Raw genomic sequence first — 22,021 nt, 5'->3', positions numbered from 1 at the left:
TCTTAATTGGCCAGGTGGGCTTTGTTTCCCCATTTGGGGCTGGAACACACACAGAATAGCACTCCAGTATTTCTGCTGACTAGGACAGTGCTGCCTTTCTGTTCTGATGGTGGAGGTCTGTGGTGTGGTACCACACTGATACCATAAACTGCTGTGGGAGAGAGGGTTGTTAGAGTTGACAGTGATGGAATTTCTTGATTCCCACTCCCTCACCCTACCTATTTCTTACAAAAATAGCAATGCATCACACACAGAAGAAAAAAAGATACTGAAAGATTGAGGACAGAGTTGTAAAATCACTCACACAAAGGTGTTCTGACCCAAGCTGTTTTTGCATGGCTGCATATTGTTTATGAGCAATACTGTGTACCTGGGGTGGTAGGTACCTATCAGGGTAGTACATGAGGCTGCTCTTTCATGGATCTTATCTGATACATAGAAGAATGTGAAAGTTCAGTAAGGATGTATTCTGCTTAGATATAATTTCAAAACCCCCACGACATTTGTTATGCACAGATTTAAAAAAAACAAAACAAACCAAAAACAAAACAAAAAAAAAGAAAACCCACAACAAAAAACCCCACAAAACCAAAAAAAAACCCAAACCAAACAACAGGAAATAAAGGATGATCTAGTATGCAGGGGCCTATATTTTGTGTAGGAGAACTGGACATAACTTTGAACTCTTATCACCCACATACTTAGGGTGTTTTAAAATGGATGTTCAACATGTGCACCCCTCTGAGGAACTCTCACTTGGGGCAGGAAGAGGAAAGAGGTGGTTTTAATCCAGCTGTGGAATTTGGCATCCATTCTGCAGGTACCTGTGGCTGCAGTGCTGCCCTGAGCATGACATGGCAGTCTGCGAAGCTGCACTGTTGCTACTGTCAGTGGCAGTGTGGAACATGGAGGGTGACAGGAGCCATGTCTACAGCAAAAGGTTCTAGGCCTCCTGCCCTGGAGGCCTGGGAGAAGCATGTGGAGAAGGTGGATTGCTGGTGACATCCCTCCTTTCCCTGTTATAAGGGGCAGAAAAAGAGAGAGGCTCAATTTGCTTTTCAAGCTGCTCTGGTACACTCGGTGCTGCCATTTACCCTTTGTCAGCTTGAAGGTAGAGTGGAATCCAAAACCCTGAAACCAGTATATTATTTCTAACTTACTCTTTTATTTCTTCTTTTTGTTATCTCCTGACTATTCTCTATTTTCCTTTTCTTTTAGAAGTACTTACTATATGGTACTTGTGAGAACTGCATTAATACAAAGGAATGTTGTTGATGGAGAGCTAGAAACTGAGTCAAACTGAGCTGTGAATGATGTAGGCTGCAGTCAGAGGCAGGGGTAATTGCTTTAACCTGCCTTTACTGTTTCCCTGAGTCAGCTCCTGTTAGGGACTGGAATTTACTGGAAGGGAGTCATGAGAGCAGAGTTAGAAATCAGATGCTGCTGCAGAGTGGGGTTATGTGCACGGAGATCTAATGCCTGAGCCAGGCTGTGTGAACACTGGTTTTAGTGAGCTGGCCTCCCTGCTTTCCCTCACAATCCTTGTGGCAGACACAGACCAGCTGGATTATCACAGCTGGAACTTTCAGTCTGCCTTTTTGGATGTATTACTTGGTTTAAATCATCAAGGCAGGTCCTTTCAACAGCAGGTCTTCTTGCATTGTGACTTGCTCAAGGCATTTTATGCCCCCTGTATGTACCAGAAAGTCCTCCCTCAGTGTTTGGGCTGGGGATTGTTCCGCTAGGCTGCAAAAAGGTATTGTTCTCTTCCTGACTGTGTGTGTCAAGAAGCAGATGGAGTCTGAACATGTTTGGCTTTCTCATACAGGGAGCAGAGGAAATCTTGAGGCTGGTACAGGCAATAGAAGAGCTGCTTTTGCACAGAGCCCGGCTTAGCAGATGGGTTCACATTCTGTGCTGCCTTGTTGTCTCTGAGCTCCATGAGCTGGCAGAGGCCGCTCTATTAACCAAATAGTTTTGTTGTAATGTGCTCAGCACTAGTGTGAGACCGCTATGTAGAGATGTCTTCTGTTTCTACTTCTAACAGCTTAGCAGCTAATAAACACCATGCGACAACCTCTCTTCTAAACCTCCTCTTAAAATACAGAGTTTGGTTTGCCAACTCCAATGTATTTAAAGCATCTGAGCTTCCGGGGAGACTTTGGAAAGTTAACTGAGTGAGTGGAGGCACGTGCAGAAAGACATTTTCAGAAGCAAAAGGCAGCTCCAGTATCAGCTCAACATCTGATGAGAGGCTCTGGGGATGTTAGAGCCTTTTGCATTGAAAGGCGATATGTTCTTGCATTTGACAAAGCATCTCTAGTTGTGTTCAGTCAGTGTGAGGGCTGTAATCTGCTGCTGGGAAAGAGGCAGGGTAACGTGAAGTATGGGGAGTGGAGTGAGATGCAGCTTTCACAGAGGAGAAGCTTTCCTGCGAAAAAACTCTAGGGAATTGTCTCACAAAGAACATGAGGGTCTTTTCCGGATACTGCACCTCTGTTCCCACTGAGCCCACAGAGTTAGAGACTCAGCAGAGCTAGTATTCTGTGAAAATAAAACCAAACCTGAGGTGCCAGCACTTGAAGATGAAAAACTGTTTTCATTTAATTTTTTTATTTTTCTCGATGATACTGTCTTTGCAGTGAGTTAGGGACCCAAAGCAAAGATGCCACTGACATTTTTATAAAAAGCCTCTTATGCATTTCTAGTTGAAGTCCAAAGCTTAGGAGAGTCCTTTTTTGACAGCTTCCTATAGCACTTCAGAACAGTGTCTACAACCAGGAGGTGGTAGGGAAGGGCAATTCACAAAATCTCTCTGATTCTGTAGTCTGAATCCCAGACCTCCCTCATTTGCATGACAGCTTGCATCCACAAAGTGTGAAAGCCTGCTCTAGTATAAAGCATGCCTTGAGGTCCTGTGTCCCCTGCAAAGCAGACAGAAAGTTTGTGATCCTTGTTAAAAAGAAGGCAGCACTGGAAAACTGTTAGGAGCTTTAGAAATTCTGTGCTGGGGAAATTTCGTTTTACTCTGGTGGACAGCACCTGTGCAGGAAGGCTCGCTTGAGGAATTCACAGATGCCAAGGTGACCTTTCAGTGGCTGCTGGCAGCCTGTTAAGTGAGGTCAGAGCCCTCTTCCCCAGCGCTGATACCCTTGCCAGCTGACTGACATTCTTCTCTCCTTGTTTTATTTTCATTGCACAGGACGGGGCTGGAGGCCATTATGGAGACCTACGCCTTCTGGAGGCCCCCTGTGCGCACTCTCACCTTTGAAGACTTCACTACCATGCAGAAGCAGCAAGGTGAGTGTGCAAAGGGCTGTAGAAAGAGCAGGAGAAGAGGGTGTAAGAGCAGCAATATGGTCTGCTGTGTGTCTGCTGGCCTGGGGGATTCATGCACCTCATTGAGCTCTTGACTGCTGTGAAGGAACACTGAGCAGAGAGGATGGATGGAAACAGGGGACAAGCTGTGCCTTATGAGGCGTAATGCAACCACTTCACCTCCCTGGTGTTCCTAGTGCACCTAAGAGCTAGAAGGAGGAGCAGGAAGGACTGCAGGGTTGGGAGAACCAGTCCAGGTACATGGCATGAGTTAAGTGTGAAGAGAGCACAGAGAGACCCTGAGGAAATGCTCCAGCATGTCAGGCATGTTGTTCTCCATTTATATTTAGAGTTTGCCATTTGTGTGGCAACACAAGGGGAAGGGAGATGTATGTCCTCTGGAAGGTTTAGGAGGCCAGAAATGTGCCTTCCTATAGGATCACGCTGCCTTACTTTCAAAACCTGGTGGCCTTGCTGGAGAGACTTTCTGTTGGTACGAGGCTGGGAGGAGTTATTGGGTAGGCCAAGTGTTTTCTGCTTGTTTGTGCTGTGTCTTTTCATAGCTTCTGCCCTTTACATCTCTCATTTGTTAAGTAGGGCTTTCATCTCTAGTTTCAGGCAGTGTTACAATTTTTTTTTTTTTCTTGCATAGCTAGGACTTCCCCATTCATTTCTTTGCAGCTATTTCTAATTAAAAACACAGTGATCACTGGGAATTGAACTTTTTTCTATTCTAATATAAATGGAAGAAAAGAACAATCAAAAACTGTGTTCAAATGTTTCACTTGTGTTGTTAAACAGTCAAAACCAAATGCATGTGCTGTGTAGCAGATTCTTCATCCTCTCACACTTGAGCTTGATGTCACCCCAAAATTTCGCACCAGGCCTTGAATCCACCTGAGGATGGCACGGTCTCCTTCAGAGGATGGGTAGCAGCAGTGGGTAGCAGCCAGGGCTGCCCATCGCTGGGACAGGATCAGAAGTATCTCTTCTGGCTGTCAGTCTCCAACCCTGGTTTCCTATGCAGATCTCTGGAGCCCAGGTCACCTGCTAAATCATTTTTCTGACGGCACAGCACTAGAGAAGGACAGGCCACACTCCTGTGGCTGTGTTAGACTCCCCATGCATGACCTTTAAACAACTGCCTAACCCTGCTTAAACAGCACAGCATGGGCCAGGAGAGGCTTTGCATAAGCTCAGGGGCTTGTGTTGATAAGCACTTGCGGTGGGGTATGTGGTCAGAGATGGGTTAAAGCAGGGATTCAGGAACATTTTCATCACTCACCGAAATAGAAACACAACAACCTCTTTTCCTGATCATGATCACTGAAGCAGCCTCCCTCCTCTGTCTCACCCCCTATTTGGGCTCTCACCGTTCCCCTCCCATTGGTTATCAGATAACATCCTAGTGGCAAGTCCAGCTATTGCTTATGTGGTAAGGTAATATTAGGAAAGGAAAATATTTAATGTATTTTTAGCTTGTTTTAATATAGTTCATCAACTGAAAAAACAGGAAGCAAGCCAGCTCTGTGCAGACCACCACCACTGCACCACAGACCATGAGATTTAGGGCAGCCCTTAACTAAAGTTGTGTCCATGGGTCAGTCTCCAAACTTTGTAACTCATTACAAAACAATGCTCTTAGCTTTTAATTTAGCCATGCAAAATGACCTCAAGATAAGGGATCATAAATATCCCCTCCCTCCATCATAGTGCTCAGCTCTCCAGTGACTGCTGTAACTAGCTGACCTCTGGTCTCAGTGATAGGTGCAAAGCCAAGGTACAAACACACTCTGTTTTAATTTCTGGCTGCTGGCACAGCCCCCAAAGGCCAGCAAAAAGATACCAGTTTGGAGGCTTCAAAACTACTGGCAGAAAGAATAAGAAATGCTGAGGTAGGTTTAAGCCACATGTGATTCTTCCCCCCAAATGTAAGATGACCAGGATGTGCAGTGTCCATCTCCTATTCATCTCCTTGCTTTCAAGCACATGAACTCTGTGACAGGTAAGTAAATCACCAGTGTTTAACAGCTGACCTCAGTGTAAGTTATTGCACCTTGGATCCTCTGAGCCTTAGCCTGTCTTTTCATGTAAGGGTCCATTGCTTAGGACTCAACTCCTCTCCCCCACCTGAAGTTTCAGTGCTCTGAGCTGCATGCTGTTATCTCATACCCCTGCATATTTATGAATTAGAAGATTTCAGGGTATTATTTTAATAGACACGCACTTGAATTCCAGATCATGTTGCTGTCTCTAAAGCTGAGTGAATGTTCGGCATTTCTGAGGAATTGCGAGCCTTCATTTTATCCCTTGAATTGTTAGCTGGGAAACTGCAGTGCAGCTACAGGAGACTTTTGGGACCAGGTGTGTCCCACTGCAGCTTCCGAGGAAGGCATGTTTGCTGCAGAATCAAGATAAGAGTAGGAAAAATTGCCACATGCCTAGGAAAAAACATCGATGAGGAACGAGTTATGGTTGTTCAACCTGGAGGGGAGTGAGACAGTGCAAAATAGTACTGTAATAAGATGCTGTCTATGCTGGATAGGAAAAAAAAAAAAAAAAGAAAAAGGCTGCAGTCATATGAAGTCTTGTGAAGTGCTGGAACAGATCCTCTGTAGAAACTGTGGAATTCAGCTCTGATTTTCAAGAGATCAGTCCCTCTCACTGTGGTAGGAAAAATGATGCTTTCTGGGGTGGAAGTTTGGGACCTAGGCAGTATAAGTATGGTGCGTTTTCTTCTTTCCGGATGGATTTTCATGTGCTAAGGATTGCTATGGGTTCTTAGCTTTTATTTTGTCACTGGGTAATTTTTTCATTAAATAGAAATGTTATCTGCCTTTTCCAAAACTGTTTCATCAAGCAGATCTAACTGAATTACTGGATTAGGTTAGATATTTCACTGAGAGAAGTAACTGTAGAGGTGTAATAGATTTTTGGAGAGCATTTAACTTGTTGCCACATGTGACAGCTTGGAAAAATTAGCATTAGCCCGTATTAAGAAATGAGTAGCTGACTGATCTCAAAGCTGATGTGATAAATGTGAAAACACCATCCAGTGAAGATAGTCCCTATGTTGCTCTGCAGAGACTGGTTTCAGTACTAACTTGTCCAGAACTAAATGAAACAGTGCAGTTGCTAAAAGGTACAAATCTCATAAAGACTTTAAGGTTGTCAGTAATGATGGGGACAGAGGTATGAAGAGTAATACATATTGCTTGGTAACCTGTATGCATTCAAATAAAGCATGACTTTTAGTTCAGCCAGATACAATATCATGTGTCTAGGAAAAAAACTTTGGATGTACATACCCACTGAGCGTGCTGGAAAGTGTTGGCACGGACAAGAATTTGGACGTGTCAGTGGATAAGCCACTGCACAGGCAAGGGACAGTGTTTGTAATTCTGCGATAAAAAGTGACATGCAATCTTTGGCGTAGGAAAAAAAAGTGGTAAACACTGGGGAAACAATTTCCTAGCTGCAAATTGACACTACTATATGGTCTTCCACAGTATGTATTTTTAAAGAATGGAAAGAGATTGAAGAGGATTAAGCAAAAAAAAAAAAAAAAAAAAAAGTAGAATGAGCTATTGGATAGATGAGAGGAGATACCTGAGAATGAAAACTTAGCTTACAAGGTTAATAAAAAAGAATATAAAATACTGAATCTTCATGGCTTATACTATCTTGCAGAGAGAAGAATACCTGGTAGCATTGTGTCATCCATCCTCAATAGACTCTTGTGACTGCAGTTTTCATGTTTCTATGACACAACTGTATGGAACATGCTTCATTCAGGTGGCTCTGATTTTTCTATTCTAACTGAATGTTCATCCCTTTTTGTGGGATATTAAGAGATAAGGAGAACAGAAGTTCCCACTCATCCACCTTCTTCATGCAATTAATTGTTTTACAGGTTTTTATATCCCTCTTTGCTTCTCACTGTGAATAGCACCAGTCATTTCATTTCTCTTAATGCGGAAAGTTTTCCAGGTTCTTAACAATTTTTTTTTAATTTTAAAACAAGTCTGCACAGAGTATTTCAGATGCATCCACATGATACAATTATCTAAAGGTAGTATAATTTTTTCCACATTATGCTTTCTTCCATTCAACATGCCTCCTAGTGCTTCACTAATTTGTTTGGCCCAAGCTATATGTTGAGCAAGGGCCACAGTGACAAACCAAATCGATACTTGGCGCACTGGATGCAGCTGTTTCATACAGGGATTAAATAACTTTCTAATCTGAACAATGACAGGTTTCAGCTGCTACACAAACTGGGGAGCCTGATATCATGACCAATCACACAGATGCCTGGTGAGGCTGACTCTAGCGGTCCACGAGCTTTATTTGCATGTGTTGCTGTTGAAGTAAAGTGCATCAGTAAGTCTCTGCAGGTCTGTGACCATAGTGATCAGTGTTTCATCCTACCAAGGAAAAAAAACTTGCCGTGAAACCCTCTGGCCTGAGTACAAAACCTGTCTTTTGGAGCACAGAATCAAAAAGTCATCATGGCTTTACAAAAACAAGCACCATGTTTGACACAATCAAAGCAGATATGCAGCCAGTTTGAAAACAAAAAAAACTAACAAAAAAATACCCCCAAACAAAACCTTTGCAAGACTAGATGATCTTTTGAGGTCCCTTCCAATCCCAAACATACTGTGATACTGTGAAATGTGCTCAAAATGGCAGTCCAGGGGAGGCTGACCTTCTGGAGAATGATGTCACCCACTCTGCAGTCTACTTTTTACTAGGGAAAAAGGGGGCTTGGGATTATTGAATGCACATGGCAATGAGATGTGGGGGAAGCCAAGAATCCATTAAAGTCTTTAATTGGAATATATTTTCAAAATCTAGATTGAACCTTGTCCAGATTCTCATTATAAAAAAAAAAAAAAAAGTATGGCCCAGTTTCTTGGTTTTAACAGGGAATAAAAAAAAAAAAAAAAGGGAGGAGGAAGGGAAAAGAACATAAGAAGAAAATAAGAGTTCCAGTAACTCTGGGATTGTGTCACTTTCCAAGAGTAAAAAGAGCCATTGCTGGCTTTTATGTGATGTAGTTTCCCATGGGATATTGAGATGAGCAGATCGCTATCAGTGACTGTAAGTTTTCACAGAATAGCAGAATGCTAGGAATTGGAAGTGACCTCAAAAGATCATCTAGTCCAATCCCCCCACCAGAGCAGGAACACCTAGACGAGGCTACACAAGAACGTGTCCAGGCGGGTTTTGGATGTCTCCAGAGAAGGAGACTCCACAACCTCCCTGGGCAGCCTGTTCCAGTGCTCTGTCACCCTCACTGAGAAGTTTTTTCTCAAATTTAAGTGGAACCTCTTGTGTTCCAGCTTGATCCCATTACCCCTTGTCCTATCATTGTTTGCCACCGAGAAGAGCCTGGCTCCATCCTCATGGCACTCACCCTTTATATATTTATAAGCATTAATAAGGTCCCCCCTTAGCCTACTCTTCTCCAAACTAAAGAGACCCAGCTCCCTCAGCCTTTCTTCATAAGGGAGGTGCTCCACTCCCTTAATCATCTTCGTTGCCCTACGCTGGACCCTCTCCAGCAGTTCCCTGTCCTTCTGGAACTGAGGGGCCCAGAACTGGACACAATATTCCAGATGGGGTCTCACCAGGGCGGAGTAGAGGGGAAGGAGGACCTCTCTCGATCTACTAACCACCCCCCTTCTAATACACCCCAGGATGCCATTGGCCTTCCTGGCCACAAGGGCACAGTGCTGGCTCATGGTCATCCTGTTGTCCACCAGGACCCCCAGGTCCCTTTCCCCTACACTGCTCTCTAATATGTAATTTCCCAACCTATACTGGAACCTGGGGTTGTTCCTGCCCAGATGCAGGACTCTACACTTGCCCTTGTTAAATTTCATTAGGTTATTCCCCGCCCAACTCTCCAGCCTGTCCAGGTCCCGCTGGATGGCAGCACAGCCTTCTGGCGTGTCAGCCACCCCTCCCAGCTTAGTGTCATCAGCAAACTTGCTGTTAGTACACTCTATTCCCTCGTCTAAATCATTAATGAATATATTGAATAATATTGGCCCCAGTACTGACCCCTGAAGCACTCCACTAGATACTGGCCTCCAACTAGACTCCGCACCATTGACTACCACTCTCTGGCTTCTCTCCTTAAGCCAGTTTGCAACCCACCTCACTACTCTATTGTCTACACCACACCTCCTCAACTTAGCTGTGAGGATGCTGTGGGAGACTGTGTCAAAGGCTTTACTGAAGTCAAGGTAGACCACATCCACCACTCTGCCATCATCCATCCACCTCGTTACATTCTCATAAAAGGCTATGAGGTTGGTCAAGCATGACTTACCCTTGGTGAAGCCATGCTGACTGCCCCTAATAACCCTCTTATCCTTGATATGCCTTGAGATGGCACCAAGGATAAGCTGTTCCATTACTTTCCCAGGGACAGAGGTGAGGCTGACCGGTCTATAATTACCCGGGTCCTCCTTCTTGCCCTTTTTGAAGACTGGAGTGACATTTGCTTTCCTCCAATCCTCGGGCACCTCCCCCGTTTCCCAAGTCTTGGCAAAGATGATGGAGAGCGGTCCAGCAATGACTTCAGCCAGGTCCCTCAGCACCCGTGAATGCATCCCATCTGGACCCACGGATTTATGGATGTCCAGACTATTTAATTGCTCCCTAACCCAGTCCTCAAATGGTTCTTCTTCACTTGAATATGTGTCTTGGCAAGACAACTGCTGCTGTCTCTCTTATCAACAGGTATCTTTGGTAGCAGCAGAAATGCTGCTGTCTCCAGAGGGTGTGAAAACTGGCAGTTGAGTACAGCTCTAACTGTCTTCATCTGAGAGGGAACATCGTAATGCTGCAGTCTTGTGTTGACAAGGATATGCAAAAAAGGCTCTGTCTCTTCTGTGTGGAAGAGGTTCAATCTGCTCATTTACTGCTGGAAAGGAACAATGTTTTCCTGTAGTAGTGATGAGTCCAGACAGACCCTAAGGCTGCATGATATATCAGCAGACGGGAGACAGATAGCCTGAGCTGAGGTGTTGCTGTTTTTCCAGCTTCTCTGTTGGTAAACATTCCCCTTTTTGGGCAGGCATTACCTCTGTCTTGCCAAAGTTTGTCTGTACTGCTTGTTACTCATTTCTTCTCTGATATAATACTCTTTTCCGCATTGGATGTGGTGCTCAGAGAGCTGCCCTGACTGCACCCATCTGAAAAAAATTGTGGATGCACAAATGTGTATTGGCATCAAGTGGAGGGAAGACTCAGCTCTCCAGAACTTCATCTCAAGGCATCAGGTATGCCTTGAGGCACAAAGAACCAAATAACTGCTAAGATCCTTTCAGCTTTATCTGATATTCCAGATCCCCAATATAGCATCTCCCAAAAGAGTGAAGCTGCTGATGTCAAAGGAGGCTGAAAAACCTGTGAATACCTTTGCTTTTACATTTGCTTTCTGACAGCAGCCGTTGGTTCTCCCAGCTATGCCATGAGGATAATTCAGATGCTGCTTCCCCTTCAAAATCAATTGTGAATGGTCTAGGCTATTGGCAGAAGGTTTGGTCTCAATTATCTTCTTGATTTTTTTTTGACCTTGAAGAGGAGACTGGAAACAGAGCAGTTGTTGCCAGCGTTATTGGGATCAAGAGCTGATTTCTGCTGCGTGCTTCAAATGGCTGGTAGATTGTTTCATCTAAGCCAAGCAATGGAGAACAAACTGTTCCAGCTTCTTGGTTGAGCTGCAGACACTTTTTCTTCAGGGTAGGGGTGTTTTTGGTGCTTCAAAGTCTCATCTTTCACAGTGAAAAGCTAAAATACTCCCCGTCAGTCTGTGCTGCTCCCCAATGACTTGAAAGGAGCCCAAAGCACGTTCTTACTCCAGGGAGGTGTTTGCACCAAAGTCTAATCACCAAAGCCTAAATTCTGTTATCTCATGGGTGGTGATCAGATTTCACGTGAACGTATGGAGAGGGACAATGATACTTCAAAGATTTACACGATTTCCTCAGGGTGGCATATCATTTTGTCGTGAGTGGAAAGTGGCGTGTGCTTTGAGCTTTCCACAATACTGTGACATTTTTCCTCAGTTCAGAAATTTTGAACCACAGTGTCTCTGGAGTTTTACGGTTGTTTATTGTATTTTTTATCTTTTAATGTGCTGGAGCTTCCAGAACCTGAGTTGACCCAGCGTAGACTCCATCAAGAATGGCAGAAGTTTGCAATTTGGTTTACTTTTGTCACCACCAAAGAAATTGCCATGATTTCAGTTAATCTTGGCTGCAAAGTTGCAGCAGCTTCTGTTGTGGCTTTCTGAAGGATTTGTGCCACAAGGAGTCCTTTTCTGCATCCTGTTTCCATTCAGTGTCATCTCCTGGGGTAGCTTTCATTACATGTCCCCTTTGTCAATGTTGGTCCCCAGCTGATGGTTGTAGATGAGAAGGATAGTCCATAATTATCACCAATGAGCAATTTTCTCTACTAAAGTGGGGGGCTCACCGTCGCCCAAGCCTGAGTTGATTTGATCTGTCTGTACTTGAAGATGCAGAACAGGTGGGAGCTGGTGTACATCTCACCATAGTATTGTGTATGCCACAGTACAACTGTTTACACACAAGACAGAAAATCACGTCCAACCCGCCTTCTCCTGAGATGGCGTAGAGCTGGCCCAAGATTACCGTGTGTTTATATGGGGAGCAGAAAGCCTTGTACTAAAGACAGTCTGGAGGGACTTACAAGGGGATGTTGTGTCTCACTTCTGGGAAAGATCTCTTGGTGCTCTGGAAGTAGGTGGGAAAGGAAATTAGATGTCTTCAATTGTACCTTTTGTCCACATTGGAAAAAAAGGGTTGTTTTTTACCATCAGATCTTGAAAGTATTTTATCTTGGGGGTGCCTGAGGCAAGTTTTATCTCTAATGTTCTGACTGCTCAGTTTGTGTTGCAGAAATCTGTAAGAGCTAAAGGGAAGTAAAGTGTTATTCTTAGTTGTTCTAAATTTACTGTTAATCCCAGTGACTCTTGTAATTTGAGGCAAACCTATAAAAAAGATCCTTCTCTATAATTCACTAACATTAAATATAATTTCTTTTCATTCCTCACTTTTGTGCCATACAGTACATACTTTCCCCCTTAAATCTACTGCTGTAACAATCTTTTTTGGCACTCTGTGAGCTGTATCTCAGAGAACTACAAAGCACTCTTTATATTTCCGTTACCAACCCAGCAACTTGGCACGAGGTAAATTTTGTGTCTCATTTGGGCCTTTTAAAGATTTTACCAGCGGATTCATAATTTGATAATTGGCCAATGGCTCTAGAGAAAAAACAGGCAGCTACACTCCATGAAGACAAAAACGGCTCTCTTTCCTATGAAAGAGGGAAGTTCTCATTCCTAGAAATGGGGAAATAATGAAGAAATAGTCTAACACGTAACAAATCAGGTGTCCCTACCCTTGCTTAGTGAGAAGACAAGGAAGAAGCATCAAAGCTGTTTGGTTTTTCAAGATGGTGAAGAAGAAACTCAGAGGGGTAGTAGTGGCACAAGAAGGATGGGATAAAGAATCTTTCAGTCCTTCTGAAGGTTATAGGTTTGAGTTTTGGAAAACTAGAAATGGGAAGAGAGACCTCAGGCTGTCAGTTATACTTGCAAGGCAAAAGTTGTCATGACATTTGAGAGCAGGAGTGACACCTGATTCTGTGGCATTTAGATGCCTAGACATGCAAGTAGGTGTTGAGCAGGACTGAGGCATGTGCTGCTCAAAGCAGGAATGAATCCAGATTTGTACTAGGCCTGGCTGTTAAAGGACATGAGATCAGATGAAAACAGTGGCACCCTCTGGCCTCATAATCTGTCAATCAGATCACCTGGCAATCTGCACAACCCCTCCTTCATTACCATCTAAGATTTCCACACTCATGCAAGTACGTAATTTTTGTCCTGCAACCAGAAGCTGCAGTAACTTGGAAAACAGAGACTAAGTTTCATAAAGCCATATCTGGGGTGCGTGTATGTGAGAAGTGCACAGAAGAGGAAGAAGATTTAACCTTTTTGTTCAAATTTTTTTCCTGCTTGCATGCCTTTACATTTATTTACTGCTGTGTCTAAGTGTAGAAGATCACAAAAAACTGGGAAAAGATGGTCTCCCTCATGCTTTAGAAAATCCCTTTACACATGCGTACGTGTCTGTAGAGCCTTCACAAAAACCAGGCCTTGCAAGAGTGACTTACAGTACACCTGCATGCACAGGCTTCTCTGTCTGTGCTCCACGCTGGCCAGCCATGCCAGCTCCTGGCCAGCTCCATTTGGAAAACTGGAGAGCTGCATTAGCATGGCTCTGTGACTGAGTGAATATAAGCTGCCTCTCAGGAGGGCTTATTAGCTCAAGCAAAGCACGAAGAGGAAAGCCATGAGCCAGATGAATGACTAGTGGCCACAGCCCATCTTTTCCACACCCTCAGGTGCTCAGACACATGCCTATCACATGGTGCAGATGCTGACGTGTTGGGTGTGTGTCAGAAGAGGGCCTGTGGCTCCCTCAGGAGACTGATCAGCAGGGCTTTGCACTGATTGCTCCCAAACATTTGGTGTTCAGGCTAGGTCCTGCTCACATCTGGAGGTGGAAGAAGATGGCTGGTATAAGGCTGTGGGCCAGACACTGTCCTACTGGGCTGAGTAGAGCCTCTGAGCCATAGGCTGGCCATGCTGAACCTGCAGCCCATATCTGTGTCCATGATAAGTGAAACTAGCTTGGAGGTGGAAGTGGTCTGAACTGTTTAAGAAGTGACTGCATGCAAAGAATAACTTTGTGATGGCTGATACATCAAAATCTGAAATCTTAAGACAAATCACCTTGTGGTTCCCATCCTTGTTAGAAAGTCAAGGCACAAGCTCTGAGGACCCTCAGCCACATCTGTTCTTAATGAGACTGTGAATACCAGTTTAGCATTGTTGGAGCCCAACCATGCCAAGAGCTGGAGGCAACAATTGAGTTGTCCAAACGACTCTAAAGCTCTTGCCTGTTGCACAGGACATGGAATTCATGTTCAGATATCTTGTGTTGACCGCAGCTTCATCTTGTGCTTGTTCTCTTCCTCTGCACTAAGCAAGGATTTTGAGGACTGAGAGGTTTCTATGGAGGCACTGCCGGTGATGGTAGCAACCGATGCCTGGAAATGTTAGGAAGGAAAGTAGGCTGCTGTTGAGTCCAACGTGTGATATATGTGCACCTTTCAGATAAAGGAGGTTGGGATAAGTTGTGGGTCAACTGGCTAGTGTGATGTCATTCATGAGAAAGATCCTAGAAATTTTTCCATGCTCAATTGCTTCATGCTCACTTGGCACTTATGCTCTCTCCTTTACCTCCCTGTTGCCAGAAAACTCCCTTGGCTAATACTGGCTGCTGACAGATGTGTTTTCCATTTACACAGCAGTGTTAGAAGTTCTCTATGTGACCTGCCCTGTGTGGAAGAGGTCCTCTTTGCCTTTCTGACACTCTGGAATGCTGAATGCTTTAAAAATACTCCAGCCCCTAGCTTTAATGCACATCATACCTGTGGACTGGGTATGTTTGGACTTGCAGTTTACCCTGATGTTGTGGTAAACACAAGCTCAGTCTAGGTAAAGGCAAAAGTAGAGGTGTGTTGGGAACATACAGAGAGTCTGCACCGTTACCAAGGCTTAGAAGGACACAGGTGACAGGAAGTAAAGACCAGCCATAAGCTAGTTGAGATGAAATTTTAATGGCAGTTCTTATTTGTATCCAGATGAGAAGCTGTAGTTTCTTCCCTAAACCTTATGGGAAGGTATCTGATATTGGTGCACAGCCAGCATTTCTATATGGTGTTCACAAGAGGGCATGCTGGCTTGGGGAAGAAGGTTTGCCTTTACATCCCACCATATCCACAGGCTTTCCATTTTCTGCCATTATTTCATTCTTGTTTTTCTCACCTCCTATCTTTACCAATAATTTCTTAGTTCTTGGTCCAGTTTTTTTAGCATTCTTGCACTAGATAATTCTCCACTTCCCCTCTTCAGAAATGTTCCCCTCTGTTTGATAAGGTCAACTTAGTTACCACTTGTATGCCCAGTCACAGAGCAGGTTCCTTTCAGGATAGCACTAGTACTTGGCTAAGCCCTGAACATAACGGTGGGACACTGTGAAGACAGACACATCCATCTGCCATGTGGGGTGGGGTTCAGATATAAAGGAGAGGTGTTTGAAGTTATGGACCTTGCATTTTATACATATGTGACTTGCTGACTGTACGTATCTGGCACTGAGGTATGCAGGGCCAGAAATGGTCTTCAGAAGACTGGACATAACTGTGATTAATCACTCTTGAATAATCATAAATGTTGAGATGAGAGATACTGTGACATCCATGGTAAATGTTGTTGGTGTTGGCAATTATTTGTGGGACAATAGTAAGCAGAGAAAAGGAAAACGGGAAAATTATTGAGGGATTCATTTTGTTTTTCCTTAAATGTGGTTTCACTTGACTTAAATCAGACCTAAATGTAGCCTTGTGTATCAGTTTAACTAGATTGGTTTGTATCCATGCCTTCCATTAAAACGACATACACATCTGCGTATCTGAGGCTGTAGTATGGTATGGATATATTTGCTGGGCTTGCTGCCATCTCTAGGGGTATTTGGCTGACTTAGTAACAACTACAGTCCAAGTCGTAACTTCACAAAAGTCCAGGTTGCATTTGACCCACACTTAGTGCTGCCAGCAAAGATGAATCAGAAATACTGTTCAGAGCAAAGTAGGGCTGTTTGCTTTTTGAAGAGGGTGAGCTGAGATGGGCCTTGCTTTGTGTTGTTTCCTGATCCACCTAAAGATGTATTCTGCAAATGATCAGAAACTTCAGGCTTCTGCATTACGCTCTGTTGCAGCAGAAGTCTGGTGTGTCCCGTGCTTATGGCTGGCATCTGCAGCAAAGCATTATTGAAAGACAGTTATCAGGTCTGGCATTTGCTCCTGTTGATAGATCTTTCACCTCCTCAGCATTTTAAAGTTAGGGAGAAAAGAAAAAAAATCTTTTGTTTCCTAGTTACTGTGTTGTCACTTAGAGGTTTTTCCGTTGGCCTGCAAATAGGAGCAGTTCAGAGCAGAATCACTTTAGTGCCCCTTTTAGGGTAACCAGGAATGTACAACTCAGTGTTTCAGTTTCAGAACCATTAAGAATACATTGTAACTGCTAATCAGAGATCTGTACTTACTCTCTGGAGACAAATCCTCGGTTGTGGGTAGGACAGAATTGTAACTCCTCAGCAGATGTTTAAAGCCTAATGCTCAAGGTAACTGCTCTGTGTGCTTTTCTCCTGCGTAGTTTTTAAAGGTTAACAATGGGGCAAAGGACGACTGAAACAAACACATTGTAGTTAATAATTCATTCGACATATTTTTCTTCAAATACATCATTAAATGCTCATACATCTATACATATGTATTTTTACTTATTCTCCAAACACTGTCAGCAAGTAAGTCACTGTTTGAACTTTGCTTGTGAAATATATGGGATAAAAAATCAAGTGTGGAATTACTGTGGGTTAAATATATCTCACTTTGTGCTGTATTTGTTTTGTGATTATGTGACCTCTGTATTTTGAGCTTTGATAGTGAAGTGATGATATAAGAACTCACCTGTCTGCCTGCCCTCTCTGTCAGAGGTTATCCTCTTTAGTGCAGGGCTAACAGGGAAATGTGTGTCTATACTTGTGTATCTCAGTTCAAACTCACTTTTATCAGCAATTTCAACTAAAACAGACTTTGCAGAGACACTGCTTGTGTAGAGGCAGATGTTCCCTGATCCTACTGCAGTATTGACAATGTGTAACAGAGAGACAAGGAGAAAGACTGGAGAAGGTACCATCTTCATTTACCACAACAAAATTAGGCAGAGATTGTCTGCAAAGGACTTTTAATGAACCAGAGAACTGCACCTTTTAAAATAAATACTAAATTAAAAAATTACACAAAAAAATCTTAGAACTTTGGAGCAAAAATGGACTAGCAAATTCGAGTGTTTCAGTGTTGTTAATGACGGAATATAGAGAGCCCCTTATGCCATTTCAAACTTCAGATTTTCTCAGTAGTCATAATGGAGATTGGACTAAATACTTCTCTTTTATGCTTCTGAATGAATGTCAAAAGAAATCAGTGGCTTAGCAATGAGCATTCATCCCGACAGTTGGTAATGGGAATGACTGCTTTGAGTTAGCAATACAGAAACATGCATTTTCCTGATGCTGCCTGAGTCAGTGGCAGACAATCCAGACTGTGCTTACCCAAGACTGATTTTCTTATTTTTCTGGCTCTTATTTCAATTTTTTTTTTAAAACAAAAAAAAAAAAATCCCAAGTATTTTAGTGTCTTCAAAGTTGTATTTTCACTCTAAAGCCCCATTTTGTTTAATCCTAGATGTGTTAGAAAGAGTCAGATATCATAGAATCATAGAAGAGTTTGGGTTGGAAGGGACCTTCAAAGGTCATCTAGTCCAACGCCCTGCAATGAGCAGGGACATCTTCAACTAGATCAGGTTGTTCAGAGCCTGGCCTTGGATGTCTCCAGGGATGGGGCATCTACCACCTCTCAGAGCAATCTGTTCCAGTGTTTCACCACCCTCACTGTAAAAAATTTCTTCCTTCTATCTAGTCTAAATCTACCCTTTTTAGTTTAAAACCATTATTCCTTTTCCTGTTGCTACAGGCCCTGCTAAAAAGTCTGTCCCCATCTTTCTTATAAGTCCCCTTTAAGTATTGAAAGGCTCCAATAAGGTCTCTCTGGAGCCTTCTCCAGGCTGAACAATCCCAAGTCTCTCAGTCTTTCCTCATAGCAGAGGAAAGGGTTCCAGCCCTCTGATCACCTTTGTGGCCTCCTCTGGACCTCCTCCCACAGGTCTGTGTCTTTTCTCTGCTGAGATACAATCTCACATTCTCACCATAATGAACTGACACAGAATCCATCTTTCTAATGCATCTCTTAACCATTAGCATCACCTGTTCTCTTTTCATCAAGCAGCACTACATTTGGTTCCTCCCCATTTTGCAGAAGACCTAGACGGCTCTCAAAATCCTGCTGATTTTTTCCCACAAGGTGACACAAGAGAAAGCTGTCCCTTACTTTTGAGCCTCAATGTGCAATCTCTGCCTTGCTTAAATTTTATCTGCACACTCTCATTCCCCCTTTTCCAGTTCCTTTGCCTCTCATCTGTCATCTTCTAGCCTTACCAGTTGTATTCCTAGTTCCTCTGGTTCTACTCATCCCTTGGTCAAATCTCTTCACCAGCACCTCCTCGCTCCTTTTTAGAAGAATATTCAGTGTTAGTTGCCCTAATGCAGAAATGTGATTTCATACAATTGGAATAATTGGAATGAAAAAAGTTTTGCACCAGAAAACTACATTCCTTTTAGCACAGAACTGATTTTCCTGATTGACTAAGGAAACTTCCTCTAACTCAAAATCTCTTCTCAAACTCAAAATTGTGCCATCAGCTTGTTTATATCATTTTCAGTTTGTTACTGTTCTTGGTAATATTACACAGTACTGTTTTCCCAGGTCAGAATATGTGAGCATTCCTGCTGTGAAAAATTATCAATTCTATCATCCATACTATTATCAATGTATAATACATTGATACTACCAATGTGCATATATATCAACATTTTGTTAACACCAGTACACAACATATGGAATTCCTTTTAGAGTTGAAACACACAATTTAAAATCCTGACACATCCTCTTTCTCTGCTTAGAGGAACAGACAGATATCTGGACTTACAGAGTGGTGCTTTCTTGCAGCTTTTCTCACTGCCTTTGATTACTCTATTGCATGCTTGCTTCCTTCTCCTGTTTTAAAAGGGAAGAAAATCTCTGTTGAAAAACAAAATCATAACAAAAAAGCAGCAGGAAAGACCAAGGGATGCTATTAATAAAATGTGGTGTCTTGCCAAGAAAGGCTGAATTTTCCATCAGCCATTTTTACCACCCTTGTTTCTTTATTAAACTAAGCTGTTCTTTAATGAGACCGTCTCATTTTGCAGATGTGGTCCTGGGCTCTGAACATCCTCCCATGTGTTTTGTTTTACAGGAGGCAGCACAGGCACCTCCCCGACCACCTCCAGCACGGGGACCCCGTCACCCTCTGCTTCCTCTCACCTTCTCTCTCCATCCTGCTCACCTCCAGCCTTTCATCTGGCCCCCAACACTTTTAATGTTGGCTGCCGGGAGAGTCAGCTTTGCAACCTCAACCTGTCTGATTATCCCCCGTGTGCCAGAAGCAACATGGCTGCCTTGCAGAGCTACCCAGGGCTGAGCGATGGTGGCTACAACCGGCTGCAGAGCAGCACTGCTTCTGCCTCGCAGCCTTCCGAAACTTTCATGCCTCAGAGGACTCCATCCTTGATCTCAGGAATGCCAACTCCTTCCTCCCTGCCCAGCAACAGCAAGATGGAGGCATACAGTGGCCAGCTGGGGTCCTTCCCCAGCTCCCAGTTTCAATATGTCATGCAAGCAGGCAACCCTGCCTCCACCTCGTCCTCTTCACACATGTTCGGTGGTGGCCACATGCAGCAGAGCTCCTACAATGCTTTCTCCCTGCACAATCCCTACAATCTCTATGGATACAATTTCCCTGCTTCCCCCAGGCTGGCGGCAAGCCCAGAGAAACTCACCACCACCCAAAGCACTTTACTCTGCTCTTCCCCGTCCAGCGGGGCCTTTGGAGAGAGGCAATACCTTTCCACTGGGATGGATCATGGGATGCACATGATCAGCCCACCCTCTGGCAACCAACAGACGGCCAATGCCTGTGACAACAGACAGTATGGTGCCGTTCAGGGCTCCTCCTCACAGATGTCTGTGCACATGGTCTAACAAGAGGTGCCTCTCCTTGGCATCGAAGGCAGCTGGACCTTCATTGTTTCCATGGGTAAATCCATCCCAATATCTTTTTGTCTTCAAACTTATAGTGGAACTAGTATTGTAATGATAAAAAAGAACACAAGTCACCTATGTATGTGCCACCGAACCTTGTGGAAAGCCTTGTCTGACAGCCATTGCAGCTTGTTGTAGCCCAGATCCTCCAGAACTGGCATGGAGTATTTGCTCTTTCTGGACATTGCAGAGAGAAGGTATGACTTTAATGAGAAGCTGGAGAGAAGCAGGTGAACATACCATTTATGCATTAACTCTCAGCTTGTGTGGGCTCTTGGAGTGGAGGGAACCGTGTCCCTGTACTATCTCCTCCAGGTGTGGAAGAAAGGCTGCCTCCCAAGGCTTCATCCTCTGAAGCTGAACTGCCCGTAGCTTTAAAGACCTCTGCCTTTCCAGACTGTCCCTCACTGCTGAAGCAGCTCAGCCCATTTCTGAAGCCAACAGTGGCCCATGGCTCCTTCTCCTTCTGTAGTGCAGAAATGGCACTGCTGGGCTGGAGCTTCTCCTCCCAAAGAGGTTTCTGCATTTTCACTCTGGCTCTGTCCAACTGGCAGTTTCTTTGCAAGGGTCGAGCTTAAGAGCATCCAGCTGACAGACAGAGATGGGAGAGAGAGAAGAGAGACAAAAGCTTTAACCCACAAGTGAGCCTCAGGCATAAGCAGTGACTGATCTTCAGAAAGATGCGTGGAGGTTCAGCTTCTCTTGGCATGACCAGAAGTGATGCACACAAACCAAACGGATGACAGCCTTTGAGGGGAACATGTGTCCCAGAGCACTCGACCCAATGGGAGGAAACTCTCCAGACTGAGCTTATGGGAAAGAGCAATGAGAAAAGACAGACCTGCTCTACAGAAGTGAAGCCGGCTTTCCTCACTTTGCATGCAAGCATTGCCATAAAAAACCATTAGCGTTTCAGGAACAGTGAGGCCGAGTATTCGCCAGCCTCCTGCCTGCCACATGATCCCTGTTTAACCAAATAGATCATTGCCTTTTGACATCTTTATTTTCTCTTTTCTTCTTTTTTTTTTTTTTTTCTCTCTCTCTCTCCTTTTTTTTTTGTTTGTTTTTGTTTTGTTTTGTTGTTTTTTGGTTTTTTTGGTTTTCAAATCCTTTAAAAATAAGAAAACAATTGTAGCTTGGTGCAAGCTATACATTTAAGTTGTGTGAAAATGCAAATACCAAGTAACAGAATACAGATATTATTGAGATTTGTTGTGAGGTGTTGTAGATAAATGTATTTATATGCCTAGTGAGGGATTCAATATTATGAATATAAAAGAGGGCAATAAAAATGGTATGTAAAATATGTATGAAGAAAAAGGTGTATAAAGATTTGCCCTATGCACGGAACTCTGTTTCTAAGTGCCAAGCACAGAATGCGCTAAATAAATCTTTGCAATTGTTTCCTCTGTGTTTTTCTCTCTCTGTGAGGCTTCCTCAATGGTCTTCTAGAGACAGACATTTTCAAAAAACTGTCACGCGTGTTTGCACAACAGAGGAAATTAAGACACAGTGCTAAATTGTGAAGTCCAGGCAATATTACAATAAAAATAAAATTCTGTCTTCTCAAGAAATTTTAAAAATTGAGTGGTTGGGATGTGTAAGGCACCTGCCTTCACAGGAAGTGTGTCTTATGGATACTTAGAGTTATTTTGATTGTTGAAGTCTAATAAAAAGTGATTAAGAGTAATTTTTCACATTTAATATAGAAAATAATACTTACAAATGACAGTAAAATTTGTGTCTCATTTTCAAATGTCATTTT

The 22,021-nt window shown here is 43.4% G+C and overlaps 1 protein-coding gene across 1 annotated transcript in view; it reads left to right on the top strand.

Annotated features, from left to right (window-relative positions):
• Window positions 1-21,660, top strand: part of TBX15 (T-box transcription factor 15) — a 97,202-nt gene extending 75,542 nt beyond the window's left edge. The window contains exons 7-8 of the mRNA XM_005506255.3: window positions 3,203-3,300; window positions 19,412-21,660. Coding sequence (XP_005506312.2) covers window positions 3,203-3,300; window positions 19,412-20,196 — 883 coding nt within the window. The 3' untranslated portion in view covers window positions 20,197-21,660. The remainder of the gene's footprint in view (window positions 1-3,202; window positions 3,301-19,411) is intronic.
• Window positions 21,661-22,021: the final 361 nt, after the last annotated feature.

The sequence above is a fragment of the Columba livia genome, chromosome 1, assembly GCF_036013475.1.
Source record: "Columba livia isolate bColLiv1 breed racing homer chromosome 1, bColLiv1.pat.W.v2, whole genome shotgun sequence".
Taxonomy (NCBI): Eukaryota; Metazoa; Chordata; class Aves; order Columbiformes; family Columbidae; genus Columba; species Columba livia.
Note: the sequence above shows the minus strand (reverse complement) of the source record. Positions and strands in the feature narration are given on the sequence as shown.